At 37.8% G+C, this 21112-nt stretch overlaps 1 protein-coding gene across 1 annotated transcript in view; it reads left to right on the top strand.

Moving 5' to 3' along the window:
* LOC150089540 (abnormal spindle-like microcephaly-associated protein homolog) overlaps positions 1 to 21112 on the top strand; it is a 309620-nt gene that overhangs the window by 116488 nt on the left and 172020 nt on the right. The window contains exon 7 of the mRNA XM_090390020.1: positions 12323 to 12459. Coding sequence (XP_090246146.1) covers positions 12323 to 12459 — 137 coding nt within the window. The remainder of the gene's footprint in view (positions 1 to 12322; positions 12460 to 21112) is intronic.

Here is a 21112-nt window from a genome sequence, read left to right as displayed (position 1 = left end):
CAGTGCGGGTTGGCAAATCGACCGTATTCAGCAGGCAGGGGCTTGAACCCCGGTCTACTCAAAGAGCGTGTGCTACTGCACTCCCGCTCCTGCCCACTCGGCTACGGAGGCCTACGGATATGTCTGTGCGGGTAGCACAGTGGTATTGTCATCGTCCTCCCCACACCGGGTAGAAAAGGCCCAGGTTTGAATCCCGTCGACGACGCGAGGAACTTTAGTGGGCTTTTTTCACTCCATGGCTGGGTTAAACGGTCTGAGGCATATATAGCAAGGTTTTTCCCCCAGAAACGAGTTTTTCATCCAGCAAACAGACAAATTGACCATAGAATACATGCAATTAACAGACATAAGACACAGCACAGCAGATGAATTTAATTATTCGGTTGGCCTAAATATAATAGTTTTTTTTTTTTTTTTTTTTAGTGCAATCTATCATAAATGGTTAGTAAACTCGATCTTATTGAATTTGCGATAATACCTACAGCTGGAATTCTGTGGGTTATTATGGTGAAATGTGGTGTTTACACTTCCATGGAATCTTCAATCATATAAAAAAATTAATTTTCAGAATCTTCTCTTCATTCCTATTTTTAAAGCTTCGTAACTTGTTACTCCGTTCTCACTTGCATGTATCGTGTTACTTGCAATTTGTGTGTGCTGTGTTCTTTGTTATTGATTGCTTATCTTTTTACTGTTTTAAATTTTAACCTCCATCCACAAATGTCAATGAACAGAAATGTCAACTAGTTAATATGTACATATTACAGTACGTATTAAATATTCCTATTATCACGTGTATATTCTTCAGATTTTCACATATCATTTAATTTTTTAATTGGAAAGGTAATAAAGGGTAAATTTGTGCTTAATATATCTTTAATTTTATAGCCTGTGGATAATATTTCTCCTATTTTTGCTAATTAGAATCGCTGTTTAATAGAATTGAAATTCAATTCACAAACGTGATCACAATGACCGGCGCTTACTACACATTGTATAGTGAACTTTACTATTGTGAGTCCATCATAACGTGATTTGATTGTACAGTAAACCAATGGTAAAGTGAGGTCCATTGTATTTTTAACTATTTACGTGAAACTTCGGATAATTGGGGCAGCCACTTAATCGGGCCAAAATGCACTAGTCCCGATGTGTCCCAAATAACCGGAATCGACTGTATTTGGATTTTAGGAAAGCATTTGATACTGTTGCACATGGAAGACTACTGTACAAAATGGAGCAGTATGACATTAAGGGCTAGTTTGTACAATGGATAAAAGGATGGTTGAGTGGGAGAAGACAGAGTAGTAACCAATGGACACTGCTCTTTATGGACTAATGTTATATTAGTGGAGTCCCCAGGGTTCGGTGTTGGGCCATTATTGTTTTCTGTATTTATCAATAACATTGATGAAGGTATATCAGGCTTAATGTCTAACTGCAGATGATATTGAAGGTTGGTAGGGTTGTTAATGGCTGTAATGATAGTAAACTACTGCAACAGGATCTGGAAAAAATTGAACAGATGGGCTGAGAGGTGGCAACTGAAGTTTAACATTGAAAAATGTAAAGTACTTAATATTGGGTAGCAGGAAGCCTAAGAGTAACATACCAACTGGGTGGTACTACACTCAGGGTAGTGGAGAATGAATAGGACCTGGGTATAATTGTGTTGTCAGATATAAAGTTTTCTGAGCAGTGCAGACAGGCTGCAAGGGTAGCTAATGGTGTCTTGTCAATGATATACAGGAATTTTGCTAGCAGGAATAAGGTGATTGTTCCCTTGTATAAGGCAATGGTCAGGCCACACCTTCAGTACTGCATACAGGTCTGGAGGCCTCATTTTAGGAACGATGCAAAGCTACTGGAATGAGTACAGAGAAGGGCAACGAGATTGGTGTGTGGAACAAAGGGAACAAAATGATGGGCAAATGCAAGAGTTGTGCTTTCAAATTAAACAAAAACTTGAAATTATTCAAAAGTTTGAGAACGTTGCATCCATTAAATCTCTAAAGAAACAATGTTGGTGACCAAACCATACACATCATTGTAAAAAATAAAGGGAAGCTATTAGATTTAAAATCAGCATCGTTTTTTTTTTTTTTTTCCTTCTCTGTGGTTAACCACATGTAACTGAATCAGCAGATATGGCGGCACAACTGTATTAAATTTTTCAAATGGACATCAGTCAGTTTTCATCGATACTTGGTTTTTATGATTTTCATTGTTGAAAACGATTGTTTACGAATGTGTGCTTTTTTATGTAAACCCCATACACGAGAGGTATTAGCCTATAGTACTTAATACCGTGCATGGGTTGCAGGTTGAGAAGACAAAAGAAGAGATTTGTTGGCATTAGATTTTGAACTTCTGTAGGCTGTAATTTTCAGAAAATACCTATGAAGGAAGGTTGTTCCAGAAAATGGCAGTTGAATGAATAAGCAAGAAAGATGAAAAGTTGGTTCTGGGAGTTGGAAGTTGGACAGTAAATGAATGTTGGCTGTTGGCAGCATGTGTTCGGACTGTTTTGAAAGAGAGAGCGGGAATTATAGAAGCCAATTCTGGAGAACAGTGCCCGTGGAAGTATCTATAGAAAAGGCATGCAGCAGGAAACAGAACGCCTATGAGACAGAGTGGAGAGACTCTGTTAGAGATGAGTCATTAATTAACCTAACTGCCCTCTTCTGAATGGAGACTAGAAGCCCAAGAGGGTTTTTGGGGCACCACCACAGATGTAGGAACAATATTCCAAGGTAGGGTGGATTTGCGATTTGTACAGAATGAACAGCTTTTTGGAAGAAAAGTAACGCTGCGAGCGGAAGAGAAAACCAAGTTTTTTAGATGCGGAGGAAGCAATATTTGTAATGTGCTTGTGCCAAGAGGGATTAGAAGTCAGGGTAATTCCCAAAAGAGATATATCATCTTGCCTAGAAATCGGAGTGTCACCAAAGATAAGCATAGAAGCAGAACAATTCTTTTTTGCAAGCTATAAGACAGGACTGAGTTTTAGAAGGATTGAAATCAACTAAATTCTCTTTGCCCCACTGGAGATTAGCATTGACAGAATTGGTAGTGGATATTTTAGAAGCTGATTGAGCAGGGCGAGGTTTCTCAAAATGGAAAGTGGAATGCAATGTGCTCTCATCAGCAAAACTATGGATATGATTTCTGTTCAATGGAAGGTTATTAATATACAAGAGGAAAAGAGTGGGTGAAAGAACTGAACTTTGGGGGACATTAACATTAGTGGGGAAGTTAGAAGACAGGGCCATCTACCCTAGTGGTCAGATAGAAAACTGGATAACAAATTACAAAAAACAGTTGGCAAACCATAAGATGGAAGCTTGTTTAGAAGAACTTTATGCCAAACTTGATGGAAAGCCTTTGAGATGTCAAGAGCAACTGGTTGTGTTTTGCCAAACTTTTCAATCGAATTTTTCCATAAATGGGTAACATAAGCCAGAATATCACCAGTGGATCGACACTGACGGAATCCATACTGGCAATCATTGATCAGATGGAAGGTTTCTAGATAGTTTTGAGTTGGCGGTTAATTGATTTCTCCATTACTTTAGAAAGAGTAGAAGTAATTGCAATGGGATGATAATTGGATGGGAGGGACATGTCACCCTTTTTAGGAACTGGCTGGATATGAGCAAATTTTCAAGCAGAAGGAAAAGCACCTTTTGAATAAGAAAGTGAAAAAAGTCGGCAAAGAACAGGAGTAAGCTCAGGAGATTACTCCTATGTTTTGAGAACAAGTGGAGAAATACCATCGGGCCTGGAGCTTTCTTAGCATCAAGATTCGTCAAAATCATTCTGACTTCCTTTTGATGGCAGACCACAGGTGGCATTGAATGGAGCATGCTGGGAAGGTGGGATGTGTTTTACCAAGATCATTAATACATGAGTTGAAAGAAAAATGGGATGCTAGCAGGTCAGCTTTATTCTTAGCTGAAGTGACAATAGAACCATCTGGTTTTGACAGATATGGGAGCCAGAGATGGGCAAAAGTTGTGTCCAATAGCTTTGTCAAGAGACCAGAATGCTCGGCTACCATTAGGGCAAGAACCAAATTTTCTACTCTTAGCCTGTTCAAAATCTAGGTTGGACTGATTAATAACTGCTTTACAATTGTTGCGAGTTCTGGTGTAGACAGAAAATGAAACTGAAGAATTGGAAACAAGCCAATTACGATATGCAACGTTCTTCTCTTGAACAGCCTTATCACATTTATTTTAAAACCAAGGTTTGGATAAAGGACGAGATTTTAAGATGGAGTATTGAATAAAGGATTCCATTCCTACAAGAATAATTTCACTGACCGATCTGAGCAAACGTTGACAGAAGTTTTGAAACAATTATTGGACCAAGGAAAAGAAGAAAAGAAATCTTGTAGGTCATGCAAAGTTGTGATCTGAGGTCCCTAAAGGACCACTCACTTTGACTGTGTACTTAGAAGGGTTGTTTGTTAGAAAAAGGTCAAGCGTGTTGGCTCTATGGCTAGGATTGTCTGGTATTCTGGTAGGTAAATGAACAATCTGTGTGAGGTTATTAGTAATTGTAAATGCCTCAACTCAGCATCTCGACCAGCTGGGTCTGTGACTAGAAAATAGAAGCTAGCTGGAATTGTGAACATTAAAATAACGAAGGAAAATTACCTACCTGTTAGGAAAGTTGGACTGGGGAAAGTCTAGTTGCAAAGAGAGGAAGTCAAAGAGTTGCACGTGATTAGTGGAGTTGGGAGAACAGTAGGGACAACAGATGAATTTGACAGAATGAGGTAGAGAGATTTTAAGCCAGAGAAGATCGAAAAGAGCAGATTCAAAATTACCAAGTCTCTGACAGGGAATACCGGAACAGACATGCACAAGTACCACCTTTGAGGTGAAAGGAATTATACAGCGAATAATTGGGACAACTGAGATGAGCAGTGGTTGAATCAACCGATAACAGAGATTCTGTCAGAAAAATTACATGGGTTTTGGCAGACTGTAAGTGGAAATGGACACAATTGAGATTAGAACAGAGACCACGTATATTTGTGAAATGAACTAGGAAGTGTTTGGGAGGTTCATATCTTTTAACAGATTAATTTCACAATTCATGGTGTATTCAATAATAAGAAAAAGTGTGTGGGGGGGGTGGATGCTGTATGAAGTATTGAAATTTTTTGGGTATGGTGTACACATGGTAAGAATATACCCAGATCCTTGACATAATGTGGCCTCAACAATGCCCCCACATGCACTCTACTTGGTCTCCCTCCACTCTCTATCAGGTAGAGTAGAGTTAGCAAGATTATACACTAGTTGATCCAGAAACCTCCTAGAGATTCACCAATAGGTTCGGTCCGGTGTACTAACTAGCGGCCAGCCTGCGACCACCGTTTTAGAGCTGTACCATCGAAATGTAAGGAAGTTTGAATCTCGCCATGGTGTTCATCATAACCTCAAAAGACATTAATCATATTGCATGATGGAAAAAATGGGGGAGGGTTGATGGGAACTTTGCTCGGAGGACAATATAGGTTCCCCACTTCAAACCTGCAATAAGCAAAGTGGTGGTATTGCACTGGTTGATGAGTAGTCTACCACCTAGTCAAATTTGTAGAGCCACATTTGCACAAATACTTGAGAACTAGATTGCATAAATTTGGATATTCATTCACAGGAAGAAATTTTTAAAAATCAATATAATCTTGACTTGCAGGAGTAGAAATTATTTCTTTATATTTGGTGGGCAGTGCAGTGTGGTTCTGGAGATCAAGGATTTCAGTTTGAATTTCAGCTGGATGCCTGTCGAGATTAGCAATTTTTGTTGCAAAAGGGTTCATGTAGTTCAGCATTGTATTTGTCTTCCTGGAAGTTCAAATCTTACTTCAAACAGTTTTCAGAATGTTCACTAAATTTTTATACTTTTAAAAATTTGCTTGATTGCTACTTTAATTTTAAATTTGTTATAAGTCGAAACATTTTGGACAAAATCTTTCAAAAAAAGCTTGTTTTGCTTTGAATGATGTTGCACGTAATAGCGTTATTATGTTGCACATAATGTCATTAATTTATCATTAATTAACATCAATAAATTAGTTTTTACCTTGAGTTCAAATTAAGGTTGTTCAAATGTCCCATGGTATCCTTAAGGAAAGCAAGATCCCACAACCATTTTTTGTTCTTCAGAAGTCTGCAGTTGTTTGGCAGTTCATCCTTTTCTTCTAAAAATTTTAAAACTCTTAGGTTCCAAAATCTCTCAAGTACCTTTCCCTTTGATAACCATTGAATGTTATAATGCATAAATGAACCCTTTTGTGAATTGGGGATACATTTGCACATCTCCAGTGCACAGGGATCTCTCCTGAGTTCAAAGGTGCTCTCATGATCACTCTCTTAATTGTGCTTTCATAAGCAGCTAAGGCTGTGTTTACCTCCTTTGCTGCCTCCCTTAATATAATTGGATAGATTATATCCACCCTAAGTGCCTTTTTTTATATTTAACTTCACTTTTCTCAACCTGCGGCTATTGTTAATCTATACATAACCTCTTCCCCTCAAGCTAACAGTTTTCCAACCCAATTAACATTGCGTTGATAGCATCAGCAAATGATTTTGCACCCTTTCTGTTTAAGTGCATCCCATCCCTTGTAACAGCAGTTCTGTTAACAAGCACAGACCACTCTGAGAAAAATTCTAACCCATGAGCCTTGCATAGTCTCTCCAGGGCCAAATTAATTGCAAGGCTCTCATCATGTACTCCCTAGTATTGTATCTGGGCAGAGTTGCAGGCACTTTCAAATTTTCAACCCTGACTCCCTTGTTTTTCTCAACATTGCTCTGTATTTAAGTCCTCAGATCTATTCTTAATATCATTAGTTGGAACATGTACAACAGTATTGCCTTTTATGCTCTTAAAATATATCTGCTCTACAACATCATCAACGTTTGTCCCTGCCAGACATACCTCGGTTCTCTCTGCCACCTATCCATTTTGCACAATATATTTCCTTTCTCCAAATAATATGGCTGATTCCTGATTACAGCGTTACTGTAATCAGGAATAGTGGGACCATTGAGGTGTAGGTAACACAAACCTTACGTGACCACAAATACTGTTGTAACGTGGCAGTGGTATGAAACAAAAAAAAAAAAAAAAAAAAAAGGAACTGCTTCTTCTGAATGAAGTAGCCTTCAGGGAGGATCAGAAAAGTGGTAGCTAAGTTTTAATGCAGCAAAATGCAAGGTCTTACACTCTGAGGAAGCAACCCCAAAATAACCTTATACACAGTGGGATTAAATTAAAAACAGTAGAGAAAGAAGGGTACTTGGAAGTTATGATATAATAGATGTTAAGGTTCTTGAAATAGTCCAGATTTGGCAGCCCATTTTGAGAGACTTGCAAAATGGCACCCATATATGCAAGGATCTCAAATATGTGGCCTTCAGAGTTTAGCATGTCAGAAATCACTTCAGCAAACACTTCAGAGGGAACCTGATTGTTCTGATAATGTTCTGAGAGAGGATAGCAAAATGAATGCAGTTATCACAATTATAAATGATTCCAGAACTAGAGGGTGTAAATTCAAATTATGGTGAAATAATTATGGATTATAATTGCTAACTAAAAGTTTTCTTTTAGCTATTGTGTTGTTGATTACTGGAATAATTTTCCTCAGGATAGTTAAATTTTGACATCTTGGGGAGATTCAAAGGTCACCTGGATAGGTTCTTATGTGAGGAGGGAGCCAATTAGTTATTTTGTTTTATTATTTATTTATTATTACAGTGGATTCCGGTTATTTGGGCCACCGGTTAATCGGGGCAGCCGTTTATTTGGGGCAAATCTTAAAAAACAGAAACAATCGAGAAAATAGCCAGGGCTTACTTCGCTTAATTGGGACAACATGCCGTTTAATCGGGGCAGGAGACTGCGGCACTGGAGATTACCCTAAGATTGTCTCCGACGGTACCACATGGTTCGGTTGAAATTCTGGAGGTCACAACCATAAAACAATAAAAACAATTAGCAGTCACCTGTTTATTGGGCTTTTCTGTTAGTGAAATCTATCATAAACAGACAGTAAACTCGATCTTACTGAATTTGCGATAACACCGACAGCTGGAATTCTGTGGGTTATTATGGTGAAATGTTGTTGTTATTGGGTTTTTTTAGGAGCATTAGCAACTAAGGCCATATTGCTCCGGAATATGCGATGGTCATTCCCTGACCTTTCTGCATCCTCCGTATATGGTGGTGACGGGCTCGAACCCCGGTCTAATCAAGAAGCGTGTGCTACACACTGCTGCTGCCACTTCCCACCTGGCTACGGAGGTGCCCATGGTGAAATGTGTTCACACTTCCATGAAATCTTCAATCATATAAAAAAATTAATTTTCAGATCTCTTTATTCCTATTTTTAAAGTTTTGTAACTCGTTACTCCGTTCTCACTTGCGCATATTGTGTTACTTGCAATTTGTGTGTGTGCCGTGTTTTTTGTTATTGATGGCTTATCTTTTTACTGTTTTAAATTTTAACCCCCACCCACAAACGTAGAGTGAGCAGAAATGTCAACTAGTAATTTGTGCTAGTAAGTACTGTATGTACATATTACAGTACGTATTAATTATTCAGATTATCACGTATATTCTTCCGATTTTCACGTATATTTTAATTGGTAAGGTAATAAAGTGTAAATTTGTGCTTAATATATATTTGCTTTTATCCACAGCAAAGTTGTGGATAATATTTCTCCTATTTTTGCTAATTAGAATTGCTGTTTAATAGGATTAAAATTCAATTCACAAGCGTGATCACAATGACCGGCGCTTACTCCACATCGTATAGTGAACGGTACTTTACTATGTTGAGTTCATCGTAATGTGATTTGATTGTACAGTGAACCAATTGTAAAAGGGGGGGGGGAGGTTACATTGTATTTTTAACTATTTACGTGAAACTTCGGATAATTGGGGCAGCCCAATTATCCGAAGTTTCACTAGTGCCAAAATGCACTAGTCCCGATGTGTCCCAAATAACCGGAATGGACTGTATTATTTTTTTTTTTAGTTGGTGCAACAAAAGCCTTGGGCTTCCATGCATTATGTGGGTAATACTTACTAGCTTTTCAATTTTTTTTGGCACATTTTGGGAATTGTCACTTCCACTGGCTGTCCCAAGTGGGGTTATTTTCTATGGATTCTTGATCCCATCTGAAATGCTTAGACCAAAATTTTTTCTGGTATTCAGAAGGGGCATGGTCACTGTATACAGCTTTTGTGCATTCCCCTTTTTTCAAAAATTTGGTGATGACCTGATGCCCGAATTTCATGACGTCCATGTTTTTATTTTGTTTGGTTACCTCCAATGTTTTCTCCTCTTCTGTACTTCACTGTATTGAGCTAGACCTGCACAAATGCTGCAGGACCAGGGTATGTCTGCCAGGGGCAAAGGTTGATGACGTTGTAGAGCAGATATCATCTTTTAAGGGAACAAAAGGTGATATTGTTGTGCTTGTTGGCACCAGTGATATTAAGAGGAGACCGGCAGAATTACTTAACAAGTACAGGTCACTGTTGAAAAAAAGCCGTGAGTTAGGGTTGAATTTGAAAGTGTCTGCAATTCTGCCCAGACACGATAGGAGGGAGTATATGATGAGAGCTTTCTCGGTCAATTTGGCTATGGATAGATTGTGCAAGGCTCAAGGGGTAGAATTTTTCTCAGCCGGGTCTGTGCTTGTTAACAGAAGAGATTGCTTCTACAGGAATGGGATACATTTAAATAGAAAGGGTGCAAGAATATTTACTGATGCTATCGAGGCAGTGTTAGGTGGGTCGGAAAACTACTAGCTTGGGGGGGGATACATGGACTAAAATATTAACAGTAGCTGCTGGCAGAGGTGAAAGTGATTCTTGCACTGCTTCTATTGGAATCAGTAGCAGCCTGGAAAACAAGGTGCAGGGGATTTCAGACTGCTGGGAGTCATTACGGTACAAGGAAACATATGGGTTGCATTAGGGAAGCTATGAATAGGAACAGGTGCATGTATACTTGCATGTACACCAATGCCAGGAGTTTGGTAAATAAATTTGGTTAATTTGAGGTGTTGGTCAAAACATCAAAGGCAGATATTGTTGGGATATCAGAGATGTGGTGTCACACAGATATAAGGAATGCAGAACTGGAATTTGGGGAGTACAACTTGATTGAATGCACCTTGATACCTCTTTTAGCGGAAGGTCTGGACATAAAGTTGTTTGTTGAAAGGTATTGCTTTTGATTCTTATTGGTTAAGTAATGCTTACATATTAAGAGCCTAGAGTATTAATTTTGTTACTGAAAGAATTATGAATTATTAAGAAATTATTCAACTGATATATTTATAACGTAGTTGTTTCTGCATACCATTTATAACAAGAAGTTACATCATGCCATACATACAGTGACATAAACATTCCCGAGTGATAAAAAGCTTTTGAACTTGGCCACCTTCTGTTACAGTGATGAAAAAGTTCAAATTTCGAAATTTCAATTTAAAAAATGTGTACAGCAGGACCTTGTTATAACACGGTTCACTCTACGCTGATTTGCTATATCGCTGTTTTATATTATAACCCATATCTAACTCTAACACTGCCGTGCTGTCACAACTCATTATAACATTCTTTTACTCGCTTACAGATTGAATTTTTGGCATGTTTAACGAAAACGTTTCATCTGATGTAGTTGATAGCTTGAAAATGAATAGCAAGTTTTCCCACGCTTAGTAAAATTTTCTCCCACGCTAATTTAATTGCGCTATGGTGACTTTTTTGTGATCAACATTTTAAAAAATGATCAAGTATTGCTTGTTAATATTTGCATTATATGCATTTATCCGAAGTATAGTCATCACTTGGTACAGTATTAGACATCATCCGTAATGGACAGTTTAATCGAACATTGTATCATAATTAATGCAACGCAGTTACATTTTCAAAGATTAATAATAATTGTGGATAAGAATTAAAAAGGAACAATGTCTGGACGTGGTACGAAACCTACTAAAGTAAGAAAAATACTGAATTTGAAAATTAAAATATACGTTTTGAAGTGAAGCGATTCCGTTCAACGACAAGTGGTTGTGTGCAATAATTTAGTACTGGCAGGTTCAACTGTAAGAACAATTATAAAAAATAAAGAAATAATTTTAGCAGCGGGAAAGACAGCTGTTCCACTGCAAGCAATTAGGCCGGCTATTATAATTGAAATGGAGAGACTTCTAAATAATTTTATTGAAGATAATATGCAACCCACAATTCCGTTAAGTTAAATATTATTAAAGAAAAAGTGCCGACTGGGCTAGCCGGGTGGGCAAAGTGCCTGCCTGGCAACCCAAAGGTCGCAGGTTCGATTCCCGCTTCGGGCTTGGTTCAAAGTACTGCAAAAACCTTTGGAGGTGCATTATGGCCACAGAAGCCTATGCGCCAACAACTACCAAAAAAAAAAAAAAAAAAAAAAAAAATTAAAGAAAAAGCGATTAGCCTATATGATGATCTGAAGAAAGCTCACCTTTAAAAAAAAAAAAAAAAAAAGTGGAACCATTTAAAGGTAGTAAGGGCTGGTAAGATAGATTTAAAATCCAGGGAGAAAAGCTGCAAGTGCAGATCAAGGAGCTGAAACTTTCAAAAAAAAAAAACATGCACGCTTCAAAAGCGGCAAAGGATCGGTTGACTTTATGGGTGGTAATATGTTGGGTGGTAATGCTGTGGGGATTTTAAAGTAAAACCCCTTTTAGTTTACTAGGAAGATGGCCAAAGTACAACCCAAAATCGACCAAAGTTACAAAAACTCAACAGCCCATCGGATTAATTAATTCATGATTTTCAGTTTAATTTTGATACGTAATGTAGTTACTTACCACATAATTATATACGTATGTGATGGAGAATATTTTATATGCACAAATCTTTAATATTAAGTATTTTGACCGACATTTGTTCATTTTTTTGTTACCTTTTGTTATCGATTAGGAAATATCCTATGGCATAGCAACTCACAAATACATGTTATATTACGGGAATACGGTGCTCATTTAGCGCTGATTCACTTAGCTCTGTTTTTCGGGAACGAATTATCAGTGTTAAGCAGGGGTCACCTGTATATATAATTTTCTTGTATTATAATGTCCAATCTGAAGGCAACAACAACCAGTTAATCACTTAGAATATTTAATTTATATAATAGGCCATTTCTGTTTTTTGCTTTTAATATATGATTGTTTAATGTTAAATTATCCTTTAAATTAGTTTTATCGAGCTCTTATATCTTTGTAAATATTTTTTTCAGCCGTGCCTTAGAGCTGCTTTTACATAAGTGGAATTTATCCTGTAAGCTTAGAGTTCCAGCTATTAGCAGGCTTCAAAAAATCCATAATGTTGATATTGCATTGAATTCTCTTATTCAAGCTGGATACAAAATTGAGGGTAAGGACAGCTATTGGTTTTTATGTTTTATTAAGTTTATGTCCAGAAGAATAAAATTGCATGTTTACCCTTTACACACAATAGATGTTTTATGTGTAAACATCTTTGACGAAAATCAGAACTGAAGTGGGATTTACTCAGAGGTAACTACCATCAAGGGTAAAGGGAAGGGTTTTTACTTTTGTTAAGGCAACTACAGAGGTCTGAGACTGTATTTAAATTCTATACAGTGGGACCAACTGGTGATGTTACCAACAGCAAATTCAAAATGGGAAGCATTCAAAGAATTAATCTTGGAAGCTACTGGACTTGACATACCAACTAAGAACAAGAAACTACAGTATCCAAGCATAATACACTATCGAAACTATCACTTGGCTCAGGATCTCAACAAGTACAAGCACAAGATTGTAACGCTGCACATACTCCATTCCAGTAAGAGATGATGTCAAGATCTACGACGACAATGAAGACATCATACTAGAACAGCATAAATTGTATGAATTGGACTTAGAAATTCGCAAAACGATTGAAATATGTAAGATAATGTGTCAAGACAATGACAACGTTGACCCCGACGAAGCATGCGGTAAAGACCTGCATAACCTTGTAATGCAACTGCTAGAAGAAGACCCATTTCAAAACTTACAATCATCCAAACAGCAAGTTAAATGAGGATCTAAAGCTCACCACACTCAACCAACTCTGCCCAATTTCAAAGAAATGCAAAAACTTGATGACCAATGAGGACTTTTGTAACTTAATGATAATGGCCAATGACAAGCAAATGATTCTTTCATGCATGTAATTTGGAATCTGTTAATATTTGAATCGTGAACCAATTCAAATATTCTCGACTGGCCCAGCTGGTTGCGGAAAAACGTTTGATTTGCCTCTTGATGGAAATATACAACTGCTTCAGTAATACAGTAATAAGTGTATGTAATGCCTACATTACATACACTTTAACTGGTAAGGCTGCTGTTGCGATAGACGGAACTACTGTGCCACTGCCCTTAAGATATTAATTTGTCTGGTTACCAAAAGGTTTCTGTCCCGGGTGGCAGTGGTTAGCCCAAAGCCACCTAAGTGTATGCCCCAAACCATAAATGGTTTTCCGCAACCAGCTGATTTATGCCAGCTCTGAGCACATCCAAGATCACCTCCCATGATACTTTGTGCGATCTCCTTTCCTGACTCCATTCTTTTTGCCTTTCCCATGATGCTTTGTGCTGATCGAACCATGGGAAAGGCAAAAAGAACGGAAATGACATTATTGATGTCACTTCTAGAAATAGTAACAGTAGTGGCATGTGATGCAAGAAAGCAAGTGTATGAGCTTATGCAGAATCAGCCAAAAAAAAAAAAAATCACACCATTCCTTCCAAATGCCTGTCCAGTTCCTCCTTAAATTTATTCAACCTATCAACTTCCACAATGACAGATGGAAGTTTATTCCAGCAATTAACCACCCGCTGGCTAAAGGCAAATTTCCGCACATCTATTCTACAGATGTCCTTTCTTAATTTGAATTTATGCCCCCTTAGGTTCGTAATCTGAACAAGTGGAAGGATCCCATCAGAATTCAGTGTGCTCAACCCATTCAAGGCCTTATACACCTCAATCAGATCACTGCGCAGGTGCCTAGTCTCCAGCCACTGCAATTTGCAGAACTTAAGCAAGCCTCTCTTGGTAAGAGGATCCCTTCATTCCCCTCACCAATCTTGTTGCCCTTCTCTGTACATGCTCGAGCAAATCCACATCCTTCCTAAAATGAGGTCTCCAGACCTGTACGCAGTACTCAATGCGTGGCCTGATCATTGCCTTATACAGAGGGACAATCACCTCCTTTTCCCTGCTAGCAAAATTCCTATATATCATTGACAAAACCCCATGACCTGCCCTGGCAGCCTGTCTCCATTGCTCAGAAAACTTCATATCTGACTGCACAATTACTCCCAGGTCTTTTTCATTTTCTACCACCTTAAATGTAGTACCACACAGTTGGTATATTTCTCTGGTGTTACTTCTACCCATATGCAGTACTTTGCATTTGTCAAGGTTAAACTTCAGTTGCCATTTCTTAGCCCATCTGCCCAAATTATCTAGATTCTGTTGCAGTAGCACACTGCCATTACTGTCATTAACAACCCTGCCAACCTTTGTATCATCTTCAAACTTAAACATTAAGCCTGATATACCTTCATCAATATCATTGATAAATATAGAAAACAACAGTGGACCCAACACCGAACACTGTGGGACTCCACTAATTACATTAGTCCACGAAGAGCAGCACCCGTTGATTACCACCCTCTTCCACTTAACCATCCTTTTATCCATTGTAGCAACTTACCCTTAATACTATTCTGCTTCAATTTATACAATAGTCTTCCATGCGCAACAGTGTCAAAAACTTTCTTGAAATCCAAATATATGATATCAGAATTATTTTTTGCATCCAGTTCCTTTGTAACCACATCATAATATCCTATCAAATTTGTCAGACAAGACTTTCCCTTAACAAACCCATGCTGTGTCTGAATTATTGCTGCAGTCTTGTCTAGATGATCCTGCAATGCATCTTTAACCAGTGACTCCATTATTTTACCTGGAACAGAAGTTAACTGGTCTGTAATTACTCATGTCACCCTTCGATCCCCATTTGTGAATTGGGGATACATTTGCACATATCCAGTCCGTGGGAACCTCCCCTGAGTCCAAGGATGCTCCCATAATTATGGCTAATGGTTTGCTTAGTTGCTTTGCTGTCTCCTTTAATATAACTGGATAGATCCCATCCACCCCAGGTGCTTTTCTTATGTTTAACTTCAACAATTTCTCCTCCACTTTGCTCTCAGTTATTACAAAATCATTAAGTATCCTGCTACAATTTGATGACCTTCTGCCATTTTCAAACCTTAATAATTCCTCATGTGTGAATGTAGATGCAAAATACTCATTCAGTTTGTTTCTATCTGAGCAGGATCATCAACAGTCGAACCATCAATGTCAAGTGGACTAATCAGATTCATCCCCTTCCTTTTAGAGTTTATATAAGTAAAGAAATTCTTGCTGTTTTTCTTAGCATCTTTTGCCAAAGATTTCTCGTAATCTGCCTTCGCCTGCCTAACCTCCGTTGTGACCTGATTACAGACTAGCTTATATCTGCCATAGGCTTCTGAGTCGCTTGATAATTTATATGCATCCCATGCATTTTTCTTCTGTGTTAAGAGTCTCATTAGTTCATTAGATAACCATTTAGGCCTGAACCTTGAACAATATTTCTTAATAGGTATGAAACTTTTAGTAGCATCCACGATTAATTCCTTGAATGCTTCCCACTTAGAATTTACTGTTGGTAACATCGTCAGTTGATTCCACTGTACAGAATTTAAACTTTGAGACCACTGTACTCACCTTTACGGAAGCAAAAACCCTTTCCTTTACCTCTGATGGTAATTAAATCTTTAAGTAAATCGCATATCAGTACTCTGTGATCACTGCCACCTAGTGGTTCCTTTATCTGCAAATTCTTAATACACTGAAAAATAACTGAGTTAGGGTCAGACCCTATTCGGAAAGTAACTGATGCCATTTCCAGAAATGAATTCATTTGACGTCATTTCCATTTCATAAAATCATGACAAAATTTGTTTTCTACTGTCCGCAATTTAGTAGGTGTCGCCAAAGGTGTTTACACATCAAAAACTTAAAACTGTTTAACATGTTAACTTCTGTGAGACACTTCACTTGTGTCACAGTATTTATTTTTTGAGTTCTGTGAGGTGGTAGACAGTTATAGACGGTGGTAGCCGATTGTACATTATATCATATAATCATTTCAAGCAGTTGGTCTGGAGTGTTGAAATAATATCTCACTTTGAAACTGCATTGTTTTTCTCTTCATAAGTTGGCAATTACTATTAAGCTCCTATCAGTTGGAGAAATAAATGGCATAAATGTAAACAAATGATATGAGATGATACATTGTACTTGTCTTGTGTTTAAAACTAACTTTTTTTTTTTCACAATTAGGCCTTGTGACTCCCTCACAAAAAAAAAAAAAAAAACACATGAGTTTTTCTGTTATCATTGTGGTGGTTAATGTGCTAATTTAATATTTGGTCAGGTATTTTAAATATTTTCTGTTCTTCCTTACTTTGTTAAGCTGGATCTGTGCAAATAATGTAGACATTTATGAGAGTGTGAGAACACTGCAGTTTTTCATACATCAAATTTACAGTCAAGGAAGATAACTTATTGAATGCCCTCATATCTCTTTTAGTGGAAAAAAATTGGTTTTATTCTTCTTAGTATATAATGCTCACATTTGCAGAACATTAATTTTGTTATAATACAAAAACATGCATTATTAAGAAATTCAAACATATTAACCTGATGGTCCAAACTGTTTTGTGAGAAGAAATTGTGAAAGAGGCTATTAAAAATTGCTTGTTTTTTTTTTTTTTTTTTTATACTACTATTAAAAGATGTATGATAATTGGAAAAAAGATAATGATTGTACAGTTCAAAAGTAACTCTAAGATACAGTTAGTTAATCTTCATTATTTTAAATTGGAGGGGTCGGGGAATAGCACCTGACTTCAAAGCAGCCAAATATTGCATAACTGTTCTATGTGACAATGCCACAGGAGAATTCATGGTCAAACCCATGTTGGTGTGTGTTACTAATTACCATGCACTAAAAAAAAAATATATATATATATATATATATATATATATATGTATATATTTGGTAGTCTTTTGGAAAGCTAACAAGAACTTAGGGGTACTTCCTAATTGTTAATGGATTGGTTCAATAACTGCTTTAGGCCTAAGGTATAACTGCACCAAAAGAAGAATCTGGATTTTCGGTTTCACCTTATTTTTGATAATGTACTAGACATCATACAATATGTATATCTACATGCTGGTATACTATCCTTGCCACCAAATATAATGAGATTCAGGTTGTACAGGGAGATTTTTTATGCACTTGGATGCAACAAGATGTTGCTCATTACCATATTTGTACAGCCAACTCCATTGATAATTATCAGTGGAGTTGGCTGTACAAATATGCTAATGATTATAATCAGCTAAAATATGCTCATATTTTAATATGCATACAAATACGCATATTATAATATGAGGCATGACAAACTGTTATCAGTGACACTTATAGTTTCACAACATTGCACTGCCAACAAGCACATTGTCTTGTTTTAATGGCAAATTGGAAATTTTCTACCTTTCCATGAGCCTTGCCACGGTTGAAGCTCATGGAAAGGTGGTCAAGTCCAGCCCCAGGGCCTAATGGTGCAAAACATAGGTTATGGTCACTTTCCACCAACCAACTCCTTCCATGGAGTTACTTCAACTTGGTAGTGACCTTTTCAATCAAAAATACTGAAGACAATCTCTTGAAATGGAACATTGCTCTTTCCTTTGTAATGCACTCCAAGCAGCACATAGGCAGTTTATCAACATTTTACCTCCAAGAATGCCTAGAAAGCATAGTTTGTTTGCCAGAAATTGTTCCTAGGCTTAAATCTAGTGATCTGCTGGTCAAAACCATAAATCACAAACACAGTCCCTACTGAAACCTGTCTTATTTGATGGAATTCCAGTCAAGGTATCCCCTTATGCTACACTGAATGTTGCCAAAGGTATCATTTCAGAGTGGGATCTAATGAATGGCAGACCAAAAACTACATCAGCAGAAAGCAACACAAGCAAAAAGAATTATGCTGGGAAAAGATGGTGAGCTCATTCCCACTCACAATGTTGTACTTGCCTTCTGTACACAAATACTTCCATTATCAGTAAAAGTGAGATACTTGAACTGTCGCATATGTCCTTTAATAATCCCCATAAGATGTTAAAAAGGGTCAGAAATGTGGACACTCTTGAATGGTTTGCAGAGTAGACTCAGTATGCCGAAACTGTGGATCTGGAGAGCATCCTCAAGCAGAATGTAATGCCTAGTCTTCACATTGTCCAAACTGCAAAGGCAACCATCTAATGGAAATTTGAGTAAAAATCCAGAATTACAAAATTGAATAGAAACTTTCATACCTAGAAGTGAGAAAGCTGTTGCAATAGAATATGCCAAAATGTACATACATTGAAATCTCTCTTCAACTTGAACTGAAATCTCTCAATGCTCAGTATTAGCTCAGTCTGACACACCATCATCCATTTTCAATGCACTGCAGGATGAAGGCTTCTCCAGCAACTTTCCAGTTCCTTCTGTTTTGTGAAATGGCCATCCATTTACTGCCTACAAACTCTTGAATTTTATCCGTCCATCTCCATTGTTGTCTTCCAGGTTTTCTTTTAGGTACCATTCTGTTATTTTCTTAGTCCATCTGTCATCATGTCTTCGAGCTATGTGTCCTGTATTTCCATTTCAATTCTTTAGTTTTTGATAAGAATGTCCTTTATTTGTGTTTGTTGCCTAATCCATGTGTTTCTCTTCTTATCCAACAATTAGTTTGATTCCTAAAATAATTCATACCATTCCTTGTGTGGTTTCAGCTTCTCTTTTGGTGAGTGCCAAGTTTCACTTCCATGAGTCATGGTGGGGAGTATATATGGGTTCATTATTTTACGTTTCAGACAAATTGGGATATTCTTACTGTGGATTTTAGTGTTTTGCACCAACCTTACGTAGAAATAAAAACACAAAGGAAACTGGACTTTTAATAACTGTGTTTATAATAAATTATAATAACCTGTATTTACAATAAATTTAACTTTACGATAAACTATACATATAAAATATTAAAATCTGCTACATTAAGAACAATAAAATGCATTAAAATATACTAAGTTAAAAGCGATAAAAAACCATAGCTTTCAAAGGCTCCAGCCTTCTTCTTCAGCGGTATTTTCTTATTCTGCAGTACATCTTTAAATATCAGCAGGTTCGTGGTACTCATCACGTGTTTCATTCTCACGTGTTCCGTTCTCTTGCGTTGTGGAACCGGAAGTGGCTCGAGCGGGAGTCATACGGAACCGTTCATCCCTTCTGAGGATAGTGGCCTCAAAGAGGGGATGAATCCGCGTACCTCTATCTCTATTAATGTTGATTGTAGAACAGATCCGCAAACTCTCGAGCCACTTACGGTCCCAGAACTTATGCGCCCGATTGGTGATGATAGCATCGTCCAGGGAGATCTGGTGCTGCTTCTCCCAAAAATGTTCGGCCACGGCGGACTTGCCATACTCCGCATTTCTTATTGCCTTAGTGTGTTCCCCCAGACGATCTTTGAGACGGCGTTTTGTTTCCCCTACATAACATTCCCCACAATCCGGGCATCTAATGCTATATACGACCCCACTTGTGTTCTCTTTTTGAATGGGGTCCTTAACCTGAGACACGATTGTGTGCAGCCTCCGCCCCGGAAGCTGCACACAACGTGTCTGGTACTTTCTTAGTATTCTAGCTATATGATCAGTCAGACCCGGATAATAGGGAATGTATGCAGTGGATGTTGGTGTAAAAGACTCGCCTCTCCTCTGGTTTCCTTTAACATATTTTTCTATAATCCTCTGGGAGTAACCACATTTTGCAAGATCCGTCGTGACACGTTCATACTCTAACTTCCTATCATCGGAGGTACTGCAATGTGATTTTGCTCTATCAACTAATGCTCTTATCACACTGTTCCTATGATGGTTGGTCTGAGCTGAACTGTAGTGCGAATACTGCCCTTTACACATGGATTTCCTATATACCTTAGTCTTTAGCTGTCGGTCTTCCCTACAAACCAACACATCTAGGAACGGCAAAACTCTTCCTTCTTCTGCCTCCGATGTAAATTGTATGAATGGGGAGAAGCCATTTAAGATGTTCAACACCTGATCTTCACTCCCCTTCCGAATGATTGAAAACGTATCATCTACGTACCTTTTCCAGGGGCGCATAGGGAGAACACTAACATTAAATATTCTGGCCTCGAGCTCCACCATAGCTAACTTAGCTATAATTGCGCTAATGGGGGAGCCCATGGCTGTACCATTAACCTGCTTATACATAGTATTGTCAAACACCATAGTGGTGCTTGAGAGGCATAACTCTATTCCTTTCCCAATATCCTCTAGCTTTAGTTGTGTTCTAGTATTTAGGGTGGTGTCCCTCCGTAATGCCATGTGTGCACACCACACCCCATGGTCAATCGGAATACATGTAAATAGCGATTTCACGTCGAAAGATGTCATGATTTCATTCTCTTCTATGCGTTGGCTTCTAATAAAATGCACAAAATCTTTACTATCTTTAATACTATATTCGGAAAGTCCCACTAGTGGAGATAATAATTTGGCTAAGAAACCAGAAAGTGCATAGGTTGGACTGCCTATAATTGAGACTATGGGTCTAAGTGGCACATCTGTTTTATGAATTTTGGGCAAGCCATAAAATCTTGGCATTTGGCTACCTGTAGCATGCAGCATCCAATATTGTTCCTTAGAAATTTTGTTAGACTTAAGCCAACCCTGTACCATTCTGTTCACTTGTCGTTCCAAACTAAGAAGTGGACTTTTCTGAATAACCTTATAGGTTATCTGATCTTCCAATAAATCTAATGCTTTATTTCTATATGCTTCCTTATCAAGAACCACCGTTGCTCTGCCTTTGTCCGCG

The sequence above is a fragment of the Mastigoproctus giganteus genome, chromosome 2, assembly GCF_048544385.1.
Source record: "Mastigoproctus giganteus isolate SK-2022 chromosome 2, ASM4854438v1, whole genome shotgun sequence".
NCBI classification, from domain to species: Eukaryota; Metazoa; Arthropoda; class Arachnida; order Uropygi; family Thelyphonidae; genus Mastigoproctus; species Mastigoproctus giganteus.
This window is presented reverse-complemented; position numbering and strand designations above follow the sequence as displayed.